At 37.0% G+C, this 21,729-nt stretch overlaps 1 protein-coding gene across 7 annotated transcripts in view; it reads left to right on the forward strand.

The window, feature by feature from the left end:
* CDH8 (cadherin 8) overlaps positions 1-21,729 on the forward strand; it is a 350,895-nt gene that overhangs the window by 214,167 nt on the left and 114,999 nt on the right. For all 7 annotated transcript variants that reach the window (XM_079118021.1, XM_079118016.1, XM_079118019.1 and 4 more), the window contains one exon: positions 13,472-13,608. In XM_079118021.1, coding sequence (XP_078974147.1) covers positions 13,472-13,608 — 137 coding nt within the window. The remainder of the gene's footprint in view (positions 1-13,471; positions 13,609-21,729) is intronic.

A 21,729-nucleotide genomic window follows, 5' to 3' on the forward strand; every position in this document is an offset into this window, starting at 1 on the left:
AAATTTTTTTTGAGATGAAAAAAACCAAAGATAAGTGATGAAATTGAATGTTAACAGCTATTTTTTTCCCCTTGTGATTGGTATAATCTATGTCCCCTCCAGGGGAAAAAATAATGATGCTTATATTCTGAGAGAAACAAAGATGATAGTGTAGGCAAAGTCATGATATCTAACATTATTATACTCATAGGGCAAAATAAATTCCTATTTTGCATCATGACAAAGGAAGATTGGCATCCTTATCTGATGTTCAAATATTTATGGAAGTCATTTCAACCAAGCCTTTATTTTTCCTTATATTTCTACATTCTTGTTTGACACAATGTACTGTACAACCTTGCTTTTTGATAAAGGACAATCAGATTTGACTTAATGTTGCAGAGGAAAACATAATATTGCATATTTAAGAGATCGCATATTAAAAATGGACAAATCCCATTTCCATCCATCCATCAAAAGCTTATTAGTTCTACCATGTGTCTGATGCCTGCTTTCTGGAGAATGGACTGGCCCTAGTTGAAAGGCAGTTCAAATGGGCCTCCAGGTACAAATCAAGTTTGAGATTATCCGTTTAATTATGTAGCTTTGTAGTAGATGACAATAAGATTTATATAAAGCCTTAGGAAGGATCAAATACATGGAAGATATGTTTAATGATACAAAGGACAAGAAAATACTCAAATTCCCCAAAGCCAAGAGTTTGCAACAGGTGCAGAAGGAACACAGTGTGCAGAGTATGGTGAAGGGGTCTTTCATTCCCTGGAGAAAGAGACAGCACTTCTGGCTAACCTCTGCTTAACAGCAAGAACATGATCTTGGGCATTGCACTCATTTAAATGTACATGACCAGGTGAGAGCATGTGGGGTAGGCATTTTTTTAAGGATGGAAATTTGGGGCATAAAATACTTTTTGTTGCAAGCAGGGGGTGTTGAACTCAGGGGCACTTGACCACTGAGCCACAACCCCAGCCCTATTTTGTATTTTAGTTAGAGACAGAGTCTCACTGAGTTGCGTAGCATCTCACTTTTGCTGAGGATGGCTTTGAACTCATGATCCTCCTGCCTCAGCCTCCTGAGCTGCTGGGATTACAGGCATGCATCACTGTGCCTGGCTTATAAAATACTTTCATCTCCTAAAAAGAATCACATATGGCAGAACACTGGAATGCTGTATTCATGCTACTATTATGGGTATTAGGCAAGTAAACACATCATTTCAATAAAAATTTATCTCTAGTTTTTAAACCATTAACAGACAATATCTTGTCCACCAGTTAATTCTCAGCATTTACCATAGCTTTAGGATTTGATAGATGAACACCAGTGTCCAGTGACAGTTTCAAAGCACATGTAAGTTTATGCCATTTCCAAAACCCTGCTTTGATATAGTTTCACAATACCCTTTTATTATTTGGGGTCATGTGTACATGTTTTCCATAAAAATTTTTTCTGTGTTATAGATGATTCTGATCAAAATCAGAAAAACATCTAATCAAATACCACCATCCTCCTAGGTACCCAAAATTTAGTAAGAGTTTATTATAGGTCAGATACTATAGTTAGGTTATTATACACATCGTCTCACCAACTTCATGATTTAGAAAACTACATATTATCCTTTTTTATATAAATGTAGACATTGACAGTCAGAAAGATATATATGACTCCATTTGTAGGGAGAATTAAATAAGAAATTCATATCCAGGGCTTAGCAAAGAGGCTGAAAATTAGGATGGATAAAATAAAAACATTAACTATATTACTAGATAGTAATAAGGAATGCTAGATTAATTCCTAGATAATGATAAGGAATATGGTCTAGCTAGACTCCAATATAGTAATGTGCTTTTCTTCACTTCACATCATCTCTATTCTTTGTTCTGTGTAGCACCTGCCAAATTTGACTTTTTTCATGTAGAGGGAAGTCATCACTGGCATGATCAATAGCTCCAAATATTAACATGTAAGAGAAATGAAGGCTCTTCTTCAATCCCAGATTGCCCTGGTCTCCTTAGGTCAGTGTGGACCTATGGAATCCTTGGAAACTGGTTGAGATTCCTGTGTACTCAAGGTTAATGGGAAAGGTCAATGGCATCAAGGGGGTTAGGCTTCAGGAGAGAAGAGTTTGTCCTCACAACTCTTAATCTCCCACTGAAAAAAGGCATACACCAGAGGTAAAGTTCACATCACTACCCAAAGATCCTGACTTAAAATATTTGTATAATAATTTAATTATCTTTTGCCAATAGTAAGGTGAAAACTCTTGTCCCAATTGGTGTATTTGAATAATTACACAGAAATGCCTTTTATACAGGAAACAAAAGACAGAGAATATTTGTGTAATTTGAAAAGAAATGTGCTGAACTTGGTGGCTCAGGCCTGTAATCCCAGCACCTCAGGAGGCTGAGGCAGGAGGATTGTGACTTCAAAACCAGCCTCAGCTTTAGCAAGACCCTATCTCAAAATAAAATATAGAAAAGGGCTGGGAACATGGCTTAGTGGCTGATTGCCCCTGGGTTTACTTCCTGGTACCAAACAAACAAACAAACCTAAAACAGTGTAACTCAAGAGAAGATCCAAGAGTGTGCTGTGTTTCATCTGGACTCCCCAATTTCCTTTATTTCTCGCATGTAAATGATCACTACCCTGTTTATTTTGCTGTTTTAGCTCACACACCATCATCTCCATATTAAACATTCTAACAGCCCCTCTGCCCATCTTCTATCCTTTGTTCTCCACACGTTGCCCTTCCAGGTGATTTCCAACACAGTTTAGATCAGCCCTGTCCCTTATGGCAGTATAAGCTGCATGTGGCTCTTGAATGTATATAAAATTGATTTAATTTAAATTAAACAAAAATTTCACTTCCTGGGTTACACTGGCTGTTTGCAAGAGCTAAATAGCCATGGGTAGCTAGAGGTCACCATATCGAAGAGCACAGAGCATATTTCTACCACCACAGCTGGGATTTCGATTCCTGCTTGTATTTTTTTAGAGCAACCACCCCATCCATTTCCCAAAGGAAAAACTAAATCTTCACATGGTCTGTAACATACATTCTGATTTCCTCTCTCATACATTTCCTCCACTGATTCCTGAACTTGAACCCCACTCTTTTGAGTGATGTTCAAACACACTGAATGTCTCCTTCACTCAGACTTGTCAATTTCTGCTTTCTTTTTCTAAGGTTTATTTATTTATTTATTTATTTACTTATGTATTTATTTAGTGGCACTGGGGATTGAACCCAAGGCCTTCTGCATGAAGGGCAAGCACTCTACCAACTGAGCTATATTCCCAGCCCTGCTTTCTTTTGATAGGATTTTTTTTAGTGTTTTACATATGCATCTGTCCTTTCCTTGTCTTTTTCATGCAATATCATTCAGCTCTGAAACAGCTTATTCACTTTGTCTAGTTCCTTATATAAACTAAGGCCTTGTCTGTCTTGACACCTAATGCAATGTTTTGCTCATAAGAGATATTCAATGGTGTGACATAAAAGAAGGGAGAAAGGATGAGATAGAAAGGAAAGAGGGGAGAAGAAATGATAGCATGCCTACCTCTTGGACCTCAACTTTTATCATACCTAGTGTGGGCCCTTAATTTTATTCATATGATTTAGGTAAACATCCGCCAAAGACCTGTGTGTCAAAGGCTTGGTCTCCTGCCCATGACGCTTTTGAAAGGTCAGGGAACTCTTAGGAGTTGAGGTCTAGTGGTATATTTTAGGACACTGGGGCATTCCTTCAAAGAGGATTGTGGGACCCAGGTCTTCTTCCTTCTTTTCTTTGCTTCCTGGTGATGAGAAGAGCTGCTTTGCTCTGCCATTTACTCTTGTCATGAGAAACTGCCCTGCTGCAGACCCAAAAACAAGGAGACCAACCAGTCATGGACAGAGGCCTCCAAAACTGCAGGCCAAAATATTTTATTTTTCTTTTCGTAAGCAGATTATTTCAGATATTTGTTACAGTAATGGAAAACTGACCAACATATTTGTAGCTCTTAAACCCCAAACCCAAATGCTTTATACATGCATTTCTCTCTACAGATGTCATTATGCTTATATATTCTTTCTGAGAAAACCCTACTCTTAAACAGACGCCTCTCCTCCTCATGCTCTCTCTAATCAACTCCCTTCCCTGACACATTCACACACACGTGCACACACACACACACATAAACACCAGCACACATGTAAATCCTTTCCCTCTACTGTATTACAGAACCTGCCATTTTTCATTCCAAGCAATTGGAAAGTGACAAACCATGAGTTGGAAATGTTCATTTTCCTCCAAAACATCTAGCATTATATTTAACAGTAAATGGCAATCACTAAAACTTTATCAAAATCAAACAAAAATAAAATTTTTAATTTAATCTTTTCACAGACTATAATGCTACTTTCTATTTTTATATGTTTGCAATCACATCATTATATATCAAGTTCTCTGTTACATACGGTATTTTTCCTAACTCTGGGGAAAAAAATGTTCGATTATTTCCAAAGGCATTATGTAATTACTGAAGAATTGATTGTGAGTCAAAATTTGTCAAGGATTCACTCCAGAGCATTTTTCCTTATTCCAATGCTACATAAGGTGATACAGTGATGAAATATGAAAATGATATTATTTTCCCAAAATGCATGTGGAACAAATAGTAAAGAAAAAAAAACAAAAAAAAGCCAGGCATGGTGGCATACATCTACAATCCTAGCAGCTCAGGAGGCTGAGACATGAGGATCACAAATTCAAAGCAAAGCTGAGCAACTTGGTGAAGCCCTAAGCAACTCGGCAAGAACCTGTCTCAAAAAAAAAAAAAAAAAAAAAAAAAAATCAGGCTGGAAATGTGGTTCAGTGGGTTCAATCCCCAGTACAAAATAAAATAAAATAAAATAAAATAATATAAAATACAATAAAAGGGAAAACAACACACCAACATACACACTGAGAGGACAAAAACCACCGACATGGATCAGGAAACTGATTTCCATATTTGATACTAAGTCGAATAAAAGACGCCTGAGAATGACTGCATTGAGTGACTCTCTTTTATTCTTTGTGCAAAAATAGTAAGAAGGATTGCCCCCAAATTATGCTTCTGTCCACATGGAATCCAGATACCAGAATCTTTCAAATACATTTGTTGTTGTTTGATACATAGATATTTGGTTGGAATGTTTCTACAAATAAAGACATTTGCTCCCTATATCAGCACTTAATAAAGTATTTAAAGAATACTTTGCATTGTCTCATTTAGGCTGCACATTATGTTTTTAGGTAAGCAATCTCCTTGCTCTCATTTTTGAGATGAGGTCATTTGGGGCCAAGTATATAAATTGGACTGTTCCCTGGAGAAGTCATCAGGTGTTTCACAAATATTATAGTTGGAGTAATGTAGTTCAAAAACTTTTTTTCTATCTGTTATTTATTCATTTGACTATTATGATGATGACTCTAGTTGCTGGTATAAACTCCAGACTTAATGCTGTTAATGCTCTTGTCTGTGTTGCCCTGAAGTCATAGGAAGTATGCTTTGACATTGGAAATGTGCTTCTAAAAATTGTGAAAATGTTTTGAATTTGTCACAAACAGAAGTTATTTAAAGTAGACAAAAAAGTAATTGAGCAGGGAATGGAAGCTTAGTGTGGGGATGTGGCATTGGGGATGCGTTGAGGAAAAGGAAGTAGAAAATTTTTTTAAATAAACACACACATTGGCCAAAAATATATGAAGTACCAGTGTTTTACACATTAGCACATCAATACAGGAGGCTAGAGTACATTGGTATATAATGGATGTAGTTGGACTGTGCTAATCAAGGAAATGTATTTCTCAGGAAAAAGTTGTATTTAATATCAGCAATAGCAGCAATGTAAAAGTGTCCTATTTCCTAACAATAATATTCAGTTACCCCTTTTAACCTATTCTCAACCACTGCCTAAGAGTTATTTTCTTTAATTTACTTCTGATTTCTACAATCTGCTTTGAATTAGATAAAACCGTGGACATAAGCTTGTATCTGCTTAGAGCACTGTGTTTTAAATTGCCGTCTTTGAACCACGTCCTAAGCAACTAGCTTAGAAACTTTCCTGCATTTGTATCCTTAATTCCACAAAGTAAAATATGAAGTCTTTAGCATTTACTTCTAAGGAATACCACTTTAGAGAAACAGTAGTACTAAAGCTAAGCAGGATATATGTTGGATTAAAAATGAGAACGTTTAAACAGGATTTCTGTGAATACTGGTTATCAAGGATAATGTACTTTCTAAACCTATCTGTAGAACTTGAAAGGGATTGTCAATTTTCAAAACTTCCATCATTAGAATTGATATTAACATGACCCATGGATCCCATTTTCTCACATGCCACTTTCCCACTGTGCTAATGAGAAGTTTCTCTTATTGTAGAAGGATGATAATTCTCCAGTGTGAATACTATTCTTCTCAAGCAAGATCTTTTGTCTAACACATCTTAAGTAATCCTACAAAGGAGCAGCACATTCAATAAGTGTCCATACTAAAGAAATAAGAACGGAGACTTTAATACTGGGGATACTAAGATTCTGAAAATATAAGTTAGAAGGCAGTTCACTTTTGACTATGAAGAGTTGGACTCAAATTAATTCTTCCTTCTTCTTTTCCTCTTGCTCACATCTTTCTTTTCTTTTTTGTTTGTTCAGTACTGAGGAATGAGTTCAGGGGCACATTACCAGTGAGCTATATCTCTAGACCATTTTGCCTACTATTTTGAGACCAGACCAGGTCTCTCTAAATTGCTTAAGGTCTCACTCCGTTGCTGAGGCTGGCCTCAAACTTGTGATCCTCCTGCCTCAGCCTCCCTAGCTACTGGGATTACTGGTATTCACTGCCATATTCACTTACCACACATTTCTTTAGACCAGTGCTTCACAGGTAATAGTAATAATAATCCATGATCAATAAATGCTTATGTATTCATTCAAGAAGCAGTTTTTGAATAAGTGTAATGCAAAATGCCAACCTTTTTGATGTTATGTGAATTTATTTTGGTGTGTAAAGAGCAAAGAAGAGAAGAGTTTGTCCTCACAACTCTTAATTTCCCACCACAGAAAAACCCACACCAGAGATAAATTTTACATTGAGAGAAACATGTTTGAAGAATAATAGCATAGACTTCTCAAGAAAGAGATATAAACAAAGCCCGGGGCTACATGTTGAAGAATCCCTGTTGATGAGCCAGGAGTTAGAAAACAACATAGCTGCTCTTCCTTCAGCTTGGAGGCCTTGCTCTTTGGAGGTGCCCGCGGTGAGAGACATTTCCAAAGTGAAGAACAGTGATATAGACAAATAACACAAACATTTCTGGAGTATATTTACAGTCACCTGGGAAATTCTTCCCTTCTCAAAGGGATGTCAATAGTAAGCCCTACTTGGACTGTTTCATTTCTGGATTTTCATTCCTATAATCAATCTAGGCTTTTAGAGGTAGCTTACAGACTGAAGAACTGGTTCATCATTTCATCTACTTATTTTGGCATCGAACATGAGCTGTCTATCAACTCATTTAATGCCAAGCACTACCCTATGAATTAGGTACTTTGTTTATAGAGGAGATGAATACTTTCCATGGAATCTCCCAGGTGAGTCAACTGAGGTTTCTCTCACTTCTCAGGTTGTGTTTATTCCACTTCACCTGCTGCTATTCTGAACACTAGGGTTCCCAGAAAAACAAAGTGATTTGAGCATCTCCTTCTGAGACTTCTTCTTCAAATCATGACATCCTGAGAACTTACATTGCATATCAGACTCTAAAATTGCAGCCATTGCTTCAGATTCGTGATTTTCATTGCTACAGATTTGTGATTTTTAACCCACTCTGCTTTTCCTTCAAAGCATCTTTTTCTGCGAATTTTCAGTAATGAAGCCGAGTTGTGAACTTGTGCAGCTAGATCAGAGATCCAGCCTCATTCATTAGAAGGAGATGAGGAGTATGTGAGGGGCCTGTGGCCAATAGCTCTCCTGGGAGCCTACGAAGAAGCAGTCAGAAACCCAAGGCGTGCCCTCAAGCAACAGAGCAGAGTCTGTGAGAATAGGAAGGTGGATTTGGATTAAAGGTTTATCCAGAGGTCTACAAAAATAATCAAAGGTGGAGGCCCTTAATCCTGGTACTCAGGAGCAGTTCAAACCTAAATATCCTACTTAGCAAATCATCTTGACTTAGATATTATATGTGAACACTTAAGCAGTTGTACATGTTCACATTAGTGTCTTTCAAAGCGAGAAAAATAGTTGTTAGACTCTATGTCTAGTTTGCTTGGGCTGCTTTAGCAAAGCACTTAGACTAGGCAGCTTCTCCACTGCAGAATGACTTTCTCACATTTCTGTGGTTGAGAGTTCTCAGATCAGCATGCCAGCAGAGTCAGGTTCCAGAGAGGGCCTTCCTTCAATTGCAAACTAATAGGTTCTGATGGTGTCCTCACGTCATGAAAGGGGGCTTGCTAACTCTCTGGGATTTCTTCTATTAGGCAAGTAATACTAGGCTGAGGGCAGAGCCCTGATGTCCTGATCAACCTGCACTTTTGATACTATCACCTTGGAGGCTAGGATTTCAATATATGGATTTCGGAGTGGGAACATTCCAATATTAGCACTCTGTCTAAGTTTTCCATTTAGATTGTTGAAAACACATATACGAATTGAAGGATGTCACTGTCCTATAAGCGGTGTGAGAGCACAGTGCTTCCTGCAGTGATCAGCATGTGTGCTGTGAAGTGTGTCCCATGTGTCATCTCATCTGACTGCCCCGACAATCTTAAGAGTCAAGTGCGATTACAATATCCCCATTTTATGCATGAATAAGGTAAGCCCCTTCCAAGATTGTTTTCATGCATGGACTGCGGAATGAATTATACCTGTAGGTATTCAATCTATCTTAACTCTTTGCCAGTTGTGCTATATAAATGTCCTGGTGTTAGGGAGTTAGTCAACCATGAACAGGTGGGCAGGGAAGGACCACGAAGGGCAACTGAAAATCACAGGAGCTTCATCTGACAGATGAGCACCTGGAATATAGGGCTCAGTATGGTAAAATCTCCCCAGCCTAATTAAGAAAAACTTAACCACCTTCTTTATCTCTTGTAACCCGTTCTCCCAGACTCTGTTTTCAATGAAACTATGTCACAATCTCCAACCACCCTGATACCCAAAACATTCAGACCCTCTCAAAAGTTGATGGGAGTTATTCAAAGGGTAATAAACCGATTAAAGGGGCAGGAAATTGAGACAAAAACAGAGACTCAATTTCCTTAAAAATGTCCAACTCTGAGCGCCACATCCTCCTCTTGGAGGCAATCCATGCAGTTCCTACCATGTCTGTCAAAAGTCAAAAGGTGGATGTGGGAGAGACTCTGAAAACTTACCTGGGACTCTCAATAACACTGGAAGGCAGGAGAGGCTTGCAGTCCCTCTCCTCTCTGAGAGGACTCCCTCTATCCCTTAATAGTGTCTCCTTTTCCCCCATCCCTTCCCTTCTAATAAACTCATGCCTATTATGCTGATTAACATGTCTGAAATCTTTCTGACTTGATTGCAGGAACTGGGGTGAAGGAGGAACCTTCACACTGCCTCAGTTTTCCAGAAGAACCCAACCCTGTAACTGGTCTCCAAGAATTTTATTTTCTTCCACTCATACAATTAGCCCTTTGTATGTGTGGGATTCTACACTTGTAGTTTCAAACAACTACTATTTCAAAAGTCATGGATTGAAAATATTCTGAAAAAAGAAACCCAGAAAATTCCTGAAAGCAAAACTTGAATTTCCCACTTGCCAAGCACCGTGCTGAATGCATGTGAATGAAGAGATCTGTAGGCATGCCCTGCTTCTGCCTCCTGCCATTGCATGGATCCTTCTGCTCTCTGTCTTGCACTTCTGTCCCGTGTCTTCCTCATATCCTGCACAGTGGTTGTGTCTCTATTAAATGTGTACAAATTTTTATTCTTATCCGATAATTCAGATAATACAGGATAATGGCTAGGTACTTAGCACTTGCATAGCCTTAGATATTATAAATAATTTAAAGAATATGGAAGAATTGTGAAAATTATATGCAAATGCTATGCCTATTTATATAAAGAATCTGAACACCCCTCAGCTTGCAAAGTTTGTTATCTGTGGGGAAACATGGAACCAATTTCCAGTGGCTGCCAAGAGACCACAGTGTAAAAAACCAGGAGAGATAGAAGAAGGACAGGCATCTAGCACTGTGCTTGGTAGAAGTTTGGTGCTTCATGCATGCTTGTTGACTATGATGCCAGAATTTTTCTGTTTTATAGCTCTTGGAAGTTCCTGTTATAAAGTGTACTAGGCAATACAAGGTGTGAAATTTCTAAGGACGCAGCACGGTGTTCCTTGATATAGTTGATGTAGACTTTAGACTGACTTTTAAACCAAGTCATTTCTCTCCTATCAAGTTCCTTTCATTGTATCATCTTGGAATATTATGCTATTCTTACCTCTAATCTTACTACAGGGCTGTATTTATAGTCTATTTTATAAATTCTTGTAATTCACCCATAAAGTCTCATGAACTGAAACTTTAAAAAATGAGAAAAAACATCTCTGCCTTTGTTAGCATCATGGAGGTTAAAGAACAGCAAAATGTGTTCCCAGTTTTCTGTCATTTATAAATTGTTAAGGCAGAGACCTTCCTTACCACTTTCCAAATGGGTAAGTTTATTAAGATTTCATTTCATAAGAGGCATTAAGAACAACAGTAATGATGATGAGCCTCTCTTTGGTACCTACCAAGTGGCAGAGATTGATTTATGCTATATTTTTGATTTTCACAACCACTCCTTGAATATAGATACTTCCTTCTTTTTGCCAGCAAAGAAATTGAGGCTAAGTGAATTTACTAATTATCTCAGAAACAGCAATACATAAATAATAGAGATACAATTTGCTCCAAGTTTGTGATCTGTATGACACATATTTGCATAAGGGATTAAACAAACAACATTGTTTTTAAATGCCAACTTCCAAATACCCTGTCACTGTTCCCAGTACTTCTTCTAGGCTAGAAGTTCAGGGCAATTACTGGAAACCAACCAAATAGCCAGGGAGTGTGTTTCCAATTTGGGATTCATTGAATATGAGTTATTAGATTGATTCTTGTTTACTGTAGCCTCTGGGAAATTGGTTGTTGCAGGAATGTGTGAGGTACCACAATGAGACAATAAAATTACTAGCACTCAGAAATGCCTGTAAAGTTTATTTAGGAATATGATGCAGAAAGTGATAATTAATCCTCTGGACATTTCTTAGCCTTTTTAAGAGTCAGACTGTATGTGATATCTGGAACAAAGCACATGTCTATTCAGTAATTTTATAGTTAACTCAAAATCTCATCAGGCTAATCAACCATTATTGTTCCCCAGGAAAATGGCCTTTAGTCTTCTTTCCATAATGCAGGAAATTCAAATAATTTTCAATAAACACTTCATGCTCAGAATTTTTTTGAGGACATTATTATTGCATATCTGCCTCTGGATTCTTAAATCCTTTCTGAATTTCCCCAGTCATCCTTGGGAGTGGGGTGGAAGGTGTAAGGTCTGGTGTGTGGGTACAAATCACTGTCTTAATTTGTAGCTGAATCATTATTAAATCAAGAAGTATAACTTTATCTCTCATGATTTTGTCCAAAGAATCTATCGATAAACAATTGTTCATAAGATTAACTATTTTAAAATATTTTTCCAAGCTCTTCAATGATGCTTGTCCTGGGTGGGGAGGATTTAACAAAGATACCCCCTTTTTTCTCACATTTTTTATTTGTGCACTATGGTCGTACGTAATGATGGGATTTGTTGTTACATATTCACACATGCACATAATATAACAAGGTAAATTGACCAGTGTCACTCCCTAGTAATTATCTGATTCCTCCTTGCCTCCCACCCCTGGAAAGAGGTCTTTTTTAAGGACCTCTGGATCTAGTATAAAAGATATGCCTACCATTTCTAAAAAAACAAATAGCTAAAAGAGGAAGGAATGATTCATATGTACCCTTATTTATACCTCTCTATCAAGCTATCTAATCAGCTAGCTAGCTACCCCCATAAGTAGATATACAGACAAATGAATAGATGCATATTCATATCTGCAACATATATTTGAAATCTGCAACAAAATCTAAAATGTTAACAATATAAAGGTACAGATAGAATATTAGGGGAATGTGCTTTTCTAATTTATTAGAATAACATGCGCTTATTCTTTTGATATAAAATAAATGTTTATAAAGACCTTGCTTAAAAATGCAATGTGCTCAGTACCAACTAGCCAGGGACCATGTTTCTGATTTGAGGTTGATGACCATTGTGAAAACACAGATTTTATGTGCACTATCTGTGAGATCACCTCAACCATGAAGGATTTCTTTAGCCCTCCTGCCTGGAATGGGATTGCCCACATCTTTCTTGTGACTTCCTTCTTATCTTGTTTTAGCTCCTCTCACTGCTTGCTTATGAGATAATCTTTTAAGTATGTTTTTTACTCAGTAAAGCATAAACATTATTGGATATAGTTTTTCATATCCAGAATACAAATCTTGGTACATAAAAAGGATATCAATAAATGGTGTGGAAAATGATTTCTATATTACCTTGATATTTAATACTCTTGATAAGCACTTTGCTCCAGACACTGAACATGTATCTTAACTAAAAGGTTTTTTTTTTTCAGCTTAGGAAATACCTACAAGTCCTTTTGAAGTTCTTAATTTATCAAGGTAGTGTTATAGATAAATTAAAATATCTATTTTACTGCTACACAACATTTGCTGAAGGACCAACAATGATCTGATTTCTACATACTGAGACTGATAGAAAATCTAAATACATACTTAAAATGACAACAAAGAAAGGCAAATCACCATCATCAAAAGATGAGAGAGAGAGAGAGAGAGAAAGAGAGAGAGAGAGAGAGAGAGAGAGAGAGAACGAGAGAGAGAACGAGAGAGAGAGAACGAAGGAAAGGAAGACACCAGAAATTAAAAAGTTTAACAAAGAATATATTTACCTTAAACTGCCATGAATAACATGATGCCTGGCACCATCTTGCTTTGGACTTGAGTTCATTGTTAAATATGATATTTTGTGGCAACTACTAATTATCATAAGCTGTCCAATAAATGTGATTGATTGTCCAATTAACTCTTCATCAGCATCCATTTTTAAAGATGCTACCTATTGAAACTGATGGCAGTTTGCGACCTCCATGTTGCATATGTAGCTAATTGCTCCTTGGACAATAATTATTAAGTTCCTTGTGCCTCGTTCGGTCATTTTGTTTTACAAATGATGATGCCACAGAGTTTCCCAATTCATTAGACTTCACAACTATGGCTCTCCAAGGATTACTAAAGGTCTGCCATGGAACGTATGGATCATGTAAATGTTGAAATAGATTACAGATATATCTGTTTTGCAGGTTTTCCATCGACCGTCACACTGACCTGGAGAGGCAGTTCAACATTAATGCAGATGATGGGAAGATCACTCTGGCAACACCACTTGACAGAGAATTAAGTGTGTGGCATAACATAACCATCATTGCAACTGAAATTAGTAAGTGCCTGGGTTTTTTCCTTTTGTCCACGTTTGGGTTCAGTTTATGCCGACTGATCGTATGACAAATGGTCCCTGTTTCTGTTAGATATTTTGGCATTGGCACTTATTTTATTGCTCCCAAGGAGCCTTTGAATGTATTGCCTCAACATGAAATGTCTTACAGTGTCATAAATTACCAAATGTTCTCAATATATGTGGGAAGCAAATATTCTTATATCCAAATATTTTGATATCTTGTATCTATTATTCAGCCATTAAAATAATGTTTTGTATTTTAAAACATGGAAAAAGTTTTAGTTGAAAGAGTAAGTGAAAAAAATTAAATTTAAGAACCATACAGTATTAGTAAGTAAACATAATACATATTTTATTGTAATAAATAAACAATTGTTGACATACTTAGACTGTACATGAACACATTCACACACAGAAAATGGGGAAGAAAAGTTTGCATTTTCAATATATATCATTTTGAGAATGTGCAGTCATAGATAATGTTTTTAATTTTCCTTATTAAATTTGAAGATATTTTACATAGTGATTGGACTATTTAAACATAACTTTGGTATAAATTCAAAGCAATACTTCATACTTTTTTTTATTAAATTATCCTATAGGGGAGAAGGTTTGAGTTTGTTAAAATAACACTTTAGTCTATTAATTTTTAGTGAGCATAAATTCTTTGCACTTAGTGGGATCATCATTGAGTCTCTAAGCTACTGCAAAATGGTTGGTGAGATTTAGTATTACAATAACTTTCACAGCTTTCACTTTGTCTATCTTTTTCATTACTATACAAAAACTTTCAAAAGGGACATGATGTTCATTTTATTTTCCAGCAAAATACATTTTGCACATTATCTGAATATCTTCTTTACATGAAGGACCTGATTAGGTCTTCAAAGTTATAAACAAAGGGAGAGAATACGTTGTTGCAGGAGTTGGGATAAAGGGAAGTTTCAGGAGTAAATAAAAAATCAACTTTACAGTCCTGGGCATATAGCTGAGTGGTAGAATGTTTGTCTAATATGCACAAAGCCTGGTGTTGCATCTCCAGCTCAGGTGGGTAAAAATCATCATAAAGACTCATACATGACTCCCCCTCAACACACACACAGCATAGAAAGGATGCAGAGGATAATTAAATAAAGGTGTATACCTTAAACTGCATTCCATGTTCTCTGGTAGCTAATGTGGAAACAGGTACACATCTGTGAGATGCATGATTTATTTGTAGGAAGAGTTAGCCAGGTGTTCAGAAGGGCACAATGTTCCCTTATTCTTTGATATCTCCTCTATGGAGCCTCATAAACAAGCTTTGGGCGAAAGAGTAAATTGTAGTGTAAAGAATGCTTGTTTGTTGTAGCAACCTTGAGAGCCAGCAAAGAACATACAATTTGATACATAGTTTCTCAATCCTGCCAAGCTCTGGTTTTGGATAAAGATAGACCTGGAGAACTTTGGTGTATTTCCTAGTTTAGAAATACTATATTCTTCCCCTCTGGTCACTCTGGTAGTGATTTCCCCTTGTAGAATTAAGGGAACTGGCAAAACAAACCATTTGGTGGTTTTGGTTTATTAGAGGTGTTAAGCCCATTTAGAAGGGCGTAGACGTGAAATTTTAATAATTTAGAATGTTGAAGCACCATTATCACTTTAAGCCTCTAAGAGAAATTGTATCTATTTAGATGGGAACAAGGCTTTTTATAATGCTAGAAAGAACTGCATCTTCTTTTAAAGTATATAAGCATTGATTACTTTGAAAAGAATTTTTTCCCATATCGAATATAACCTAGTCAAGTTAACTTTAATTCGTATTACTTCTTTTACAAGATGGATGCCTTTACTTAAATGTTCATCAAGGTTGTCCCAATTATAAGCAATCAAGTACTCCACTCTAAGGAATAAAAATAAATGAATACACAGAAAAGATGCTTAAGAAACACTTCAGGGCAATCCAAAAACAAAAGGTTCATTTGCACGGAATCACAGGGAAGAAAGGAAAACCTATACAAGACCCGTGTTCTTGTACAGTGAGCTGCTAACTTTGGCATGACAGGGGTCTGAAATCCATCAGGAGATGATAGTTGTTGACTCTTTCATTCATAAATTATTGAGTGAGTCTTCATTTGCCAACCACTCATCTAGTGATTGGGGTTGGAGCAGGGAGCAAAATGGTCAAAACCCTTGTTCCTCTTGGAGGTTTCCTTACTGTGTGGTCCCTGGAAGCTTCTCCATATGAGAGAGGGCATTGGACTCTGCTGAGTATCCATAGAGACCCAGAGGTAAGGAAGAAGACCCAGTGCTAGGGACTAAAGAGTTCCCTGGTGATGGGGAGAAAGAATGTAACAAGGGACTTTCTTTGATGAAACATATATTAAATAATTGCTTTGTAATAAACTTGAAAAATAAGACTTTGTGTGCAGCAGTAAAATACTTAAAATTTTAAAGTACTGTTATTATTATAATTATGAGTTTTTAATATAGGATAACCCAGTTCCAAGAAATATCAAAAGTATACCAGTTAAATTTTCCTATTTTCAGAGAAATGACTCATGTCAATCCCAGATACAGTTTTATAGTTGGTTTCATACTGAGAATGAATATAGTGTGCTTTTGCCCACATGGTGAAACTTAGCTTGATCATGAGTTACAGAATTTAAAATATGTAGCACCAACATGTTATCCTATTGAAATGAATGTGAGTCACCTTACTTTTTTTTAACTCAGAGATTAAAAGCTGCAGAAACATCATATGCATATATTAGTCTAGAAACAAGCTTAATTCAGGTTAAACATACTAAGAAATATTGAACTAAACTAATTGTCACTTAATTGTTTTTATTTTATTTTTTTAATTTTGCCTAAAATGTTTTAGGGCTAACAAGAATGAGACTATAAAAAAAATATTTAGTTTTAGCTGTAAAATAAAGGCAAGAGTGGGCATAAATCTACAAAATTGAAAGTAAGATTGAGCCATGTTTATTCTAAATCATGAAAGAAAGTAGAAATAATAGGATCACAAAGAACTTAAGAAAAATTAGAATTACTGTGAAAAAGCTTTGAAACTTGTTTGACTTGGTTTGATTATTTTGCCCATCATGTGGTGCTTGTCTTCCAAAACCCCAGACCATGTCTTGGGGAAAAAGACATATTAAAGGAAGATTTATTGTAGTTGTCCGAGATGAATATTAAAACTACCCAGAATAACAGAACCTCATAGGAGGAGTTCTAATAATGATAAAGGAATATTCATTCCAGGGAGACCAATTTAAAATTACTCTCAGAATGCCATCTCATTAGACAAAAAGATTCAAACAAATGAAATTAAGCTGAAAAGTGGATTTTCTCTGATATGTGGATGGATGCTAATTCACAATAAAGGGGTGGCTAGGGAAGAATAGAGTTACTTTTTATTAGGTAGAGGGGAGTGAAGGGTTGGGAAGGGGTATGAGGGTAGGAAGGAGAGTAGAGTGAAACAGACATTATTACCTCAGGTACATATATGACTGCGTGACCAGTGTGATCCTACAGGATGTACGATCAGAAAAATGAGAAATTACACTCCATTTATGTATGATTTATCAAAATATGTAAATGTATTCTACTATCTTGTGCAACTAATTAGAACAATTAAAATTTTTTAAAAGTGGATTTTAAGGAAGTCCATCTGTTATCTATTAATGAGAATGCAGATGTCACCCTTTATTCTTTTGTGTGAGATTCACTGAACCAAAGGCTGTGTGTATCACCCAAGTATTCTAGTGGTAAAGGATCTATCTAGCCTGCTGTCCTGACCAACCAAACCAGTCCATCTCACTCCATGAGCCTGCAGTTGGATGCTCGTGTGCTGATAAGAGATTAGGCTAGTGTAGTGTATTTCTCTTGGCAATAAACCCACCCCCTAAAGCTACAGTGCATGGCTGCTGTTTATCATGATAGTAAAGATTTCAGGTAAAATTTCTTGACCAATGAACTGCTAAAAAATTATTACATAAGTCCCTTAATGTATTTAATTCTTACATCACTCCTTGAAAGAAAATACTCTTATTAGATGCATGTGTGTAAAAGGGAAACTTGGGTCAAGTGACTTGTCTAAATTTCATTCAAAGAGTTGGGGAGTATAGGGGGAAAATGCACCCATGTTTAACTGTAAAAATACATCTTTAAACACTTTCTATGGAATTCTCACTTCCATTTTTCCTCTTTGTCCTCCTGCTCAGTTTGAACTTCTGGCGTGACTACTTCATTTTCAAAGCTAGTGAATGAAGCAGTTTTTCTGGGCAGAGCAGGAGGCTGGGGTAGAGACCAGAGTGTAGTTGAGCAAAGAACAAATACACATTATTAGATCACATGCTCCTTTTCTAACCTCTGGAAGGAAGAGAAGAAATTTTGCCTGAAGGACTTTGCCTAAAGGATGAAGTAGAGCTTCAAGCTGGAATTCTATTCCCATTTTAGGAATTAGGATACTGAAGAACAGAGAGAGTACTATCTTCGGGGAGTTCAGTTGGGAACCAGGTCCTTGGTGCCCCAAAGAATTGAGTAAGACACATAGAATTAACAAAGTATAGATTTATTGAAAGTGATGGTGAGAGTAGTACTTCCCAAAGATAGTGGAGTGGAGTGGTCCCAGTGAGAAAGAGAGACTTAAGACTATAATGTTTGGAAATTAGTGTCTTATATACCAAGCTGTGAGGGGGTTCTCTTTCCTATACAGACCAGATTGAAGACTTTACCCCATTTGCTTATCATTAAGATAAGCATTATCTTAAGATACCTCTAAGATACCATTAGATTATCTTAAGATACCTGATTAGAATATTGTCCTATCTTCCCTCATGAATTACTTTAGAAAACCTAATTAGAATGTTGACACTTTACCCCCATTGGTCATTTAAAAATACCTAATCTGCGGTAGGAGCTGTCATGCTGATGAGTCCTCAGTGGCAGAAGCTGTCCTGGTAATGGGACTGATTGTAAACCGGGCATGATGACTCATCTCCCTGTCTTGGCCTCCCGAAGCATCTTCTTTTTCCTTCCTCTGCCATCTTAGCACCCATGAACTCCTACCAAATATTACCCAACATGCTGTTTAAGGGGACTCTTTTGTTCAACGAACACTTCAGTCAAAATCACTTAAATAATTGCTCCAAACAAACAAAAAAATAAACAAAAGAGTTCTGTATTTCATTCAAGACCTACTGAATCAGAATCTCAAAGGAGGCATTCAGGAATCCAATTTTCACAACTTTCTTCTACACACACACACACACACACACACACACACACACATGCATTAAACATTCAGACTTTCAAAGGAGACAGAGAAGGCTTATGAAGACAGAGAAAGGAGGTGAGGTGCTTTTGATTTCTTGTTCATTTTTCCTGTGCTGATTTTGTGAGATTTCAGTAAGTATTATGGTGAGATTTTTCAAGTTCAGTTTGTCAGATGACAGATCATGAGCAATCAGCATCTCTCTCAAACAGATACAGGATATTAGAGAACAGTGAGAGAACTGATTTGTTTAGAATAGTGCAGGGTCCTTCTAGTGTCAGTGAGTGCCAATTTTAAAGTGTCCTTCACAGAGAACTTGAACGGAATGGAAAGTGACAAAAGTCTCTGAGGCTCTGTACCTGGGAGTAGGCAATTCACAGTTCTAGAAAACACACGACCCTTGGTTACCTGAAAGTATTCAAAGCAAGAAGCATATAATTGCCCATTAAATTAATCTCTTCGAGTTAGTGATAATGCATTGCTCTGGCCCACTACAGTGGGCTGCACACAATATTGCAAATGAAGCTTTTCACTAATGATGTTTAAATCTCCCAGGGAAAGCACTCGTTTGATAGCACTTAAGGAATGTTTCTTCTTGGCATGAGGCCCAGTGGCCAGAATAATTGCTTTGTCCAACCAAAGCTACTTAGAAAACATATCTCTTTATAGGCGGCTCATTGTTTATGATTTTGTGAGGGATCTTGGGATGTGGAGGTAGATGGAGGTGGAATGTTGACCATAGTTTGGCCATTAAGCCTCAGCACAGTATTTCCCCTCTTTTCATCTCAGTGTTTTCATCTGTGAAATGGAAATAATAGTAATTGTCCTTTAGACTCTGGAATGTAATGAGAATTGAGTTAAACATAATAGTACTATACCTCTTAGTATAGAAAGTAATGAATAATTTCCTTATATTCTTATAGTTCACCCAACCCTTACATGGGACTTTTAATAACTACTTAATTTAAGGTTATGTTAGTTATTACCCTTTCCCTCCTCACAACAGAAACAAAAATAAAATAAGAAAAAAAAACAGAAATGGGTCATTGAAGCCTATTCATCACTGCTAGGTGCAGTTCTATTTGGGCACTTTACAGTGAACGCTTTTTCACTGACCTCCTCTTGCTTCTGGTACAGGCCGGGCAGATTGACCAGTGACTAAGAAGAGCCCTCAAAATGAAGCAGGCTCATGCCTACATGCTTGAATTGCCTAATCAGATGAAAGACTTCAGTATTTATATCAAGAACTTATTCAAAATATATCAATATTTATTACACATGGCATCATCTGGACTAGAGCCTCATTAAGATCAATGCCATTCCCTTGCATAGGGTCAGGGTGAGGTAGATGGAGACAGGCCATTGCCCAGTTAGGTAACTCTCACAGAACGGAAAAGCCTAATGTGGGCAGAGAAATTTAAGGTGTAGGAATGGTTAAAATTCCTACAAATATGGAAGAGGTTGCAGTTGCATATGTGTGATTGACAGAACTGGGAATGTGTTCGTAAGCCTAATTAAGATCCCCCAACTGAGGTAGATTTTGAGAGGTGGATATCAATGCTCTAAACAAAAAGGGCTAGATGGAGATCAATTTTCTAACTCTAAAGAGGAGAGAAATGACAGGCAGCGGGAATTTGGGAAAATATGAGAACATGAAGGGGAAGGCATATGTTTCTGGGGAAGGAACCAGCATCCAAACACACTTCTCCAAATGGAAGACTTGCAGTTCTTGCCATTCCAGGACAAAGGAGATAGCTAATGTTGGCTCAACTCTGTGCTCAGCTCAGAGCCATGTATTTTCATCCCTGTGAATCTCCTGCCACCTCCAAAGATACCCACATCATTTCTTGCATATTGACTTTGGCATTTCCAATTTTGTCTTTGTTTCACAATCATTCTACCCACTTCATCCCAAGACCTCCTCATCTTGTCCGTCCTTTCATCTCTGTCTCATGTAGTTTACTTAGATAGTGCACATGAGTTGAGAAGGATGATATAGATTTTAACCGGGCACTCTTTTAGTATGTCAGTGAAATTTATAGCCCCTTATTCATAACCTTAATGAAGGAGAGTAGGAAAGTGGCTCCTCTTCCTCCATCTTTCCCTGGTCGTTTTGCCTGTTTGTTTGTTTTTTGTTTTTGTAAAGCACAGTCCTCAAAATCTCAGAAGTAAATCAAAAAAGAAAGACAAAGTATAGAAAGGAGGTAAACAGCAAAACCCTGATACCAGACTCTTGTGTGCAAGTTGCTATCAACTGGTCACTCATGGTGCATGGTGATCTCTAGGTCTGGAGTACCAGACGAGGGGAGGTAGAAAGATCCTAGACATTGAACAGGTTCTAAAAATAGGCTATGGTTGGAGAAGTCATAAGAACCAGGAGAGAAAGTGCAGATATCAGTTTAGACATGGGAAAGAATAAGAAAATAACAGAAAGAGAAAGACCAGGCTTCTAAGTCTCTGTGCTACCATGATCATTACTTTTCATGTATTCACACTCACTTGGTTGGTGAGTTACTTAACTTCCAGAATCTGCTTCTCAGGATAGTGCATACACATTCAGATGTCTTCACTAAAACCTTGCACATTTGGGCGAAAAGATAGAACATGCAATTTCTAACAGCCATCCACTGATTAACTATGGATTCCTTAGAATCTCAGCTTAAGTTATAATATGTATTAATTCATTGAATCTATTAATTCATTTATAATGCTTAGAACATCTTCCGCCCCACAATTGCTAATGTACAAGTTAGCTATTGTTTTTATTATTATTTCCTTATATGTCTTGTTGGATAATTTTCCTTTGTTATGTAACTTCTCACTTTGTTCTAAGTGACCTTTTC

This window comes from Sciurus vulgaris, assembly GCF_902686455.1.
Source record: "Sciurus vulgaris genome assembly, chromosome: 17".
Taxonomy (NCBI): Eukaryota; Metazoa; Chordata; class Mammalia; order Rodentia; family Sciuridae; genus Sciurus; species Sciurus vulgaris.